A 7,365-nucleotide genomic window follows, 5' to 3' on the forward strand; every position below is an offset into this window, starting at 1 on the left:
CGCACCTTGATGTAGTCCTCGGAGGAATACAGGTATTTATCGATCTGCGTCAGACCTCCGTCCACGTCCCACAGCAGAATCATCCCCAGAGACGCCGCTGCGCTGAGCATCCCTGCCACAAACACACATCTCATCAGATCACCAGACTGATCTCGTCTAGCTGCACAGACGTGAGCCTGCTCTCACCGTGGTCCTTGTTCTTGTACAGCCATTTGTTCCCGTCGTCCGTGAGCAGCTTGTCCTGTCCGAACGCAGCGTTCACGAAGCCGTTGACGAAGGACGAGGCCAGATTCATGCGAGCGGAGTCCACCTGAGACGCGCTGCTGCCGAAGCCTGAGAGAAACACACTCAGTGACACACATCTCACACACACACACACACACACACACAAGCTGAGGGGCTTACGGTTGTTCTCCAAGTGCGTTTTGTAAATGTCGTCTGGCACTTTCGGCTCCATGATGTCGAGCTTCAGACAAGAGAATCAAAATGAAACATCAAACACCTACAATAATTACTTTTACATTCTGATTATTCTTTCTATACTAATATACATAAAAAAAATTTTTCTCCATTTGATCGGATATAAAATATATTTGTGTGTGAGTGTGAAAGAGTGTGTGTGCGTGTGAGAGTGTGTGACAGTGAGTGTATGTGTGTGTGTGAGTGTGTGCGTGAGAGTGTATGTGTGAGTGAGAGAGAGTGCGTGTGTGTGTGTGTGTGACGGTGAGTGTGTGTGAGTGAGAGAGTGTGTGTGTGAGAGTGTCTGAGAGAGTGAGAGAGAGTGTGTGTGTGTGTGAGAGTGTGTGACAGTGAGTGTATGTGTGTGTGTGAGTGTGTGCGTGAGAGTGTATGTGTGAGTGAGAGAGAGTGCGTGTGTGTGTGTGTGACGGTGAGTGTGTGTGAGTGAGAGAGTGTGTGTGTGAGAGTGTCTGAGAGAGTGAGAGAGAGTGTGTGTGTGTGTGTGTGTGTGTGAGAAAGTGAGAGTGTGTGTTTGTGTGTGAGAGTGTGTGTGTGTGTGTGTGTGTGTGTGTGAGAGAGTGAGAGAGTGTGTGTGAGAGTGAGAGAGTGTGTGTGTATGTGTGTGTGTGCGTGCGTGTGTGTGTGAGAGAGAGTGTGTGTGAGTGTGTGTGTGTGTGTGTGTGAGAGAGTATGCGTGTGCAATAGAGTGTGAGTGCGTGCGTGCATGTGTGTGTGAGAGAGTGAGAGTGTGCGTGTGTGAGTGTGTGCGTGTGTGTGTGAGAGAGTGAGCGAGCGTGTGTGTGTGTGTGTGAGAGAGTGAATGAGTGTGTGTGTGTGTGTGTTTCATCACCTCTCTAGCGAGGGCAAGGAAGTTGCTGTTGAGCTGCACGTTGGACATGATCTCCGTCAGATCTTCATAGTCCTCCACATCTTCATTGAGCTCCAGGAACATGCCGTGGCGACCCAACATGTACGACATCTGCTTCTGAGTGACACTGAACACACACACACACACACACACACACACACACAGTTACTATCCGTGTAATCCAGTTTGAGACTCAGCTTTAGTATTGTTCACGAGCATCATACATGTCCTTGCAGGAAGTAAAGATGTTCTCCACCAGCTCCACGTCATTGAGCATCAGCGCGAGCCTGAGGGCTTCTGGGTAACGGTTAAACTTGCGGAAGATGTTGAGCGCGCATTTGAGCAGGGCCGAGTTCTCTGGCTCAGGGACGTAACTCACACAGCTGCAGACACAAACACAGATCAGAGCGGCACGACACACACACAGACCTGTGCTCAGATGCATTGTGGGTAACCGAGTCTCACCTGGTCAGGTACAGGCAGACCTTAGCATAAGCGTTTTCATCGATGTACGCGTCCAGCATATCGAGCCGCTCGATCTCCATCAGGAGGTCACAGGCCTCGTGCTCGGCATTGTGGGCCATGTTATAGGGGACGATCTCTTTGACCAGCTTCAGCAGCACTTCCTGTTGAGCTTTATCCCCTTCCTCGATCTCCTGCCATTCTTTAGCCACCTCTCCGGCCAGATGCCTGCAAACACACACGAGATCAGCTCACTGACCGCTAACACAGGCGTTTTTGTTGCATCTACAAACCAATTATTTTTACATTTTGACCAGAGCAACTTTACTAATTTTTGTTATAGAATTTATAGGGTTTAGAAATGTTTGGAACTGAAATGTAAAAAATAAATGTTACCGGTAAATAGAAATGTAAAAAAAAAACAAAAAAAAAAACAAGAGGAGCACATAATTACTGAAAACCACAGAGATATAAATAAATAAATATGTTGTAGTTTTAGTAATTAGTAGTTCTATTTAAAACTATTTTCAGTTAGTTAACAAACATTTGAAATGTTTATAGTATTTTAAAAAAAATCTTTATTTTTTAGTAATTTAAGTACTCATTTTATTTCAGTTAGTGGCCAGAGCAACTTTTCTAATTTTTGTAATATCATGTTTTTAATATTTGGAACTGATATTAAAAATAAATGCCTTTTAGAAATGTACAAAAAAAAGCTTAATAAAAATGACATGAGCACATAATTACTGAAACTTAAATTAAAATTAAAACAAGAATCAGAAACTTTAAATTTGCTGTAGTTTTAGTAGTTCTATTTAAACATTTCATTTAGTGGCCGAATAGGTCACATTTTTGTTTATAGTACTTAAATATAAAGCTAATTATATATATATATATATATATGTGTGAAAAAATAAAAATAATATTTTTTAATATTTTTTATTTTTAGTACAAATTCTAATTCACTTAGTGTCCAATTTTTGCTTTAGTTTTTCAGCAAATATATGATCTTTTAATGCTTGTAACTGATTTGGAGTGGTTCCAGTGAACAGGGCAGTGGGGTGATGGACGTACCGGACGTATTCGTGTCCCCACGAGGCCAGCTCCTCCTGGGAGCCCAGCAGACGGTGTTTCAGACACTCTCGCTCGCTGCTCATGGTCATGGCGAGGACAGACACCACGTCAGCGCAGAAGAGCTGTGAAACAGAGAGAGAGACGGTCACGCTGCACATTGCACACGCTGTGCTCGCTCACGCTGTCTGACTGCACACCTTGTTCTCTCCCGGAGACATGTTCTGGTAGATCTCCTTGAGCTTGGCGTAATGCGGTCGCAGGAACTTGAGCGGTTTGGGCACCGAGGTCATGGAGGTCGTGGAGGAGCGGATCTGACGCCGCAGTTCTTCCAGAGCCGGACGATACAGAGACGTGTCCTTCTCCTGACAAACACACACAGCATCTTTCATCTCGGTGACATCCGGCGGGAAATAATAGCACAGGAGGAGAGTGCTTTTACAGAAGGGTTTGACTAAAATGGCCAATGACATTATTCATGAACCTTGTTTTTCATCAGTAACTAATTTCTTAAAAGTTATTATTTTTATGTTTTCATTTCAAGTATTTCGTTTTGTGCTTCTATCATTTTATTATTTCATTAAAGATATTTCTAAAGCGTTGTAATCTCTTTTTATTTCAAACTTATTTTCTTTCTTTTATCATTTTTAATATTTATTTTTTATTTCAGATTTAGTCATTTTACTTTGACTTATTTGCTTTCTTTTATAAATTTTTATTATTTTAATGTTTCAAAATAGTTTAATTTTTTTTATTTTAATGTTTCAAAATAGTTTAATTTTTTTATTTCAGATTTAGTCATTTTCCTACAACTTTTTATCATTTTTATTTTTTCAATATTTATTTTTATTTCATATTTAGTAATTGTAACACTTTAACATCAACTTATTTCATTTGGCTGCCAATAAATCATTTCAAATTGTCTTTAAAATATTTAATTTTATTTGGTCTTTTTTGTTTGCATTATTATTATTTTAAATTATTTCTAAACAGCTTTGATTTATTTTTATTTTAGCAATTTTAGTACTTTAACTATTAGTATTTATTATTAATAACAGTATCGATTATTCATTATTTTGCATCAAGTAATTTCAGAAACTAAATTTGTAATTATTTTCTTAAAAACAATTTTTATTATAATTACTTTATCCATCGAGATTTTATTTTATTGTGAAACATGGACTATTATGTCATTGGTAAACACTATTTTGCATCAGTGAACTATTTCATAAATTAATAATAATAGATCCATGATTATAAAACATTAACTTACGGTGAGTCTCTCCACGAGCATCTCTAACTCCTCCTGAAGCTGTCTGTCCTCCTCTGACTGCAGAAACAACACATAACACTCATATAAAGACTCATTTATAACATCACACACACACATCTGAATTAATTTCTCCTCAGTGTTTAATAACGATATCCAGACATTCATTCAATACATCCCAGTGTTTACATATCTATAAGATACATATAAAGCACATAAACACCCATTGAGTGTCTGTAGGTCAGTTTATTCCGCATGTCGGTCGCATTAACTTCTCATAAACATATAATGTGTTGATAAATCGGGTTTAATAAGGGTAAAGATTGTGTTTTGTGGCTGTGTTTGGGTGAAGGGCCTGCAGAGAGTGACTCAGGCGGAATCTGAACCGTCCCTCAGCGCCCGTTTTTCTCGTTTCTTACCAGCTCCTGCTCTTCTTTCTTGTCTTTGTCTTTCCCCGCCGGTTGTTTGTCCTTGTCTTCTGTGATTTCCACCGGCTTTTTCTCCTTTTTCGCGGTCTCCTCCATGATTTCGTCTGCTGCTGTTTCTCTAAACGCAACTCACCACCGCTGACGCTGTTTCTTCTTCTGCGGCTGACGCGCGTGACCGCTACTAACTCTCCAGCGCGTCACCGCCACCTCGCGGCGGTACATATACACACACGTTTGTTTTTGTGTAAACAAGTGTCTTCATCCCATAGGTGTAATGGTTTATATAATGTTAAAACTGTATATTCTATCGCCCTTCACCAACCCTACACCTAACCCTAACCCTCACAGGAAACTTTGTGCATTTTTACTTTCTCAAAAAAACTCATTCTGTATGATTTATAAGCGTTTTGAAATATATATAATTATATTTAATAGCTTCATTTTCAAATACAATACACAGTAATTATTATTTTATGTTATTTTAAATTCTTTTTTTTTTTAAAGTGGATTTTTATGTCTGAATATAGAGGCACAATTAACACACGAGTTTAGCAGAGCGGCTGGGTTTCTACACGCAGTGGCTCAAAGAGTTAATTGATGTTTTGTGTTTTATCTGGGAACAAGGGAATGTGCTTTACAGCAGTTATTAGAGAGGCAGGCGGGTTTAATCAGGTCTCGCAAACACACGGGTCAGTAATTAGAGAGATGTAATGTCACAGCAGTCGATGCAGTTTAGTTGCTTTCACACAAACACACACTTTGTAGATTCACTATGATCTATCTGACATGAAACCAATTAGGATACGCAGGTTTCTCCAGCACATTCTGCATCTAAAAACAGGGTTTGGAGTAAGACATCAATCATGCTTTGACATAAACTACAAACATAGACATTTATTGGACTGAAAATGTCAAAGTCTGGCCTAGTGATGCAGGACTGTTAGGAAAGTGTGTAACTCATTAAATGTGTTTAATTACCAGACGTCTAATGGCTAATACAGTCTTAATGATCCGGAGTTTAACATCTCATCTGTGTCGGAGAACATGAGAAATATATAAAAGATTACAGGATAAACATTAAAGCTCTGGATCATTCTTCAGCAATCTGAAAAATGAGGAAGAAAAATGTGAAGAAAAGGAAATACAGAACAGAAAATTACGAAGAAAAGAAAAAATGAAAGAATAAACAATAATAAATTAAAGGAAAATTTAATTATCAAAAAATGAAATAAGAAAGCAGAGGAAAAGAAAAGATTAAAGATGGACTTAAGCAAAAAATATTTAACCATAAAAAAAGAATGAACAAAGAAATTAAAAAGAAATAATTATTAAAGAGTAAATGAAAAGAATAATTCAACAAACAGAAATAGAGCGGAAGAAATAAACGAAAGATGTGACTAAAAAACAACAACACGGATAAAGTGCAAAAGAGCAAGAGAATGAACGAAAAAGTGAACAATGAGGAATTTAAAAAAATTATGAAAGAAAAAATTATAACCAACAAAAATTGGCAAACAAACAAACTAGAACAAAAGAATAAACACAAAAAACTAAACAATTAAAAACAACAGATAAAGTATGAAACAGCAACAGAAGGAACGAAAGAGTAAACAAACTGGAGAATAAACAAAAGAACAAAAATATTTAAAAGACAAATACAAGCAAATGACTAAACAAAAGGAAAAAATAGAACAAAATGATAAACAAATGGTACAACAAATAAAAATGAATGAATTAAATAATAATTCAACAAACAGAAAAAGAGCAGAAGAAACAGGAGAAAAAGATCAAGAGAACGAACGAAAAAGTGAACAAACTGAAGAATAAACAAAAAAGAGATAAAAACTGAATGAATAAAATGAAATAAGTGCATTTTGAAAAATGGAAACAAAAAATCTAAAGAATGAATGAACTGAAAAAATATTAATAAAAAGGATACAACTAAAAGAACAAATAAAAGGATGAGAAAGGACAGCTGTGACCTATTCTTCATCATCATCATCATCTTTTATGCTTCACTATGAAACAAGATCCTCTCACAATCAGCTCCAGCTTTACTTTCAAACACAAGGACTGGGTTTATGAACACAGACGGAGAGAGAGAGTTTGTCACAGATTACAGATCAACACTATCATTAAAAATTACCAGCCATGCTTTCCACTTCAGCTCCGAAGCTTCTTTCTGAGCGTCGAGTGGCTTTAAAGGCGTGCATACGCTTGGAACCCCCTCGTTAGGACTAATTGTTGTTTATAGACTCATTTTAAGGCCTTTGATTCATCGCTGCGTTCACAAGCACAATTACAGCAAACACTGTGTGAACAGAAAGCTGTCGACTCAAATAAAACGCTGAGATCCACAGCTGTAGCAGGGAACGGTCTAAATATCTGATGGAACGTTCGCTCTCGGAACGTCCTTATAATGTTATTAGCACGTGATGAATGTTCTCGTAGTGTTGTGGAAACGTTTTTGTAATGTTAGCAGAAAATGGGGGAAATGTTGAGGTATTTGCAAACATTCAGCTGATAATTCCTGACTTACATATGAGCTAAAGAAAGACAAAACCAGAGAGAGAGAAAAAGGAAAGATCTCTCTCTTCTTAATTATTTATAGATGAGGAACAGGACCTGCTGAGATTTTTTTTATATATAAATTCTTCTACACCCATTAAAAATGGGACATATTTCATCCTAAAATACAAGTAAAAAAATAAATAAAAGAAGAAGAAGAAAAGGAAGAAAGAAAACATTAACACATTATACTTTGTAGTAAAATCACCTCATATTTCATCCTGAAAAAACAATAACAA

At 37.5% G+C, this 7,365-nt stretch overlaps 1 protein-coding gene across 1 annotated transcript in view; it reads right to left on the reverse strand.

Annotated features, from left to right (window-relative positions):
• The window catches only part of LOC113058953 (26S proteasome non-ATPase regulatory subunit 2-like), a 10,258-nt gene extending 5,537 nt beyond the window's left edge, over positions 1-4,721 (reverse strand). The window contains exons 1-10 of the mRNA XM_026227199.1: positions 4,550-4,721; positions 4,134-4,190; positions 3,061-3,225; positions 2,864-2,985; positions 1,793-2,017; positions 1,552-1,710; positions 1,310-1,454; positions 406-466; positions 187-333; positions 6-112 (exon numbers count right to left, since the gene is read on the reverse strand). Of these exons, the coding sequence (XP_026082984.1) occupies positions 6-112; positions 187-333; positions 406-466; positions 1,310-1,454; positions 1,552-1,710; positions 1,793-2,017; positions 2,864-2,985; positions 3,061-3,225; positions 4,134-4,190; positions 4,550-4,654 (1,293 nt within the window). The 5' untranslated portion in view covers positions 4,655-4,721. The remainder of the gene's footprint in view (positions 1-5; positions 113-186; positions 334-405; positions 467-1,309; positions 1,455-1,551; positions 1,711-1,792; positions 2,018-2,863; positions 2,986-3,060; positions 3,226-4,133; positions 4,191-4,549) is intronic.
• Positions 4,722-7,365: the final 2,644 nt, after the last annotated feature.

This window comes from Carassius auratus, chromosome 40 (genome assembly GCF_003368295.1).
Source record: "Carassius auratus strain Wakin chromosome 40, ASM336829v1, whole genome shotgun sequence".
Taxonomy (NCBI): Eukaryota; Metazoa; Chordata; class Actinopteri; order Cypriniformes; family Cyprinidae; genus Carassius; species Carassius auratus.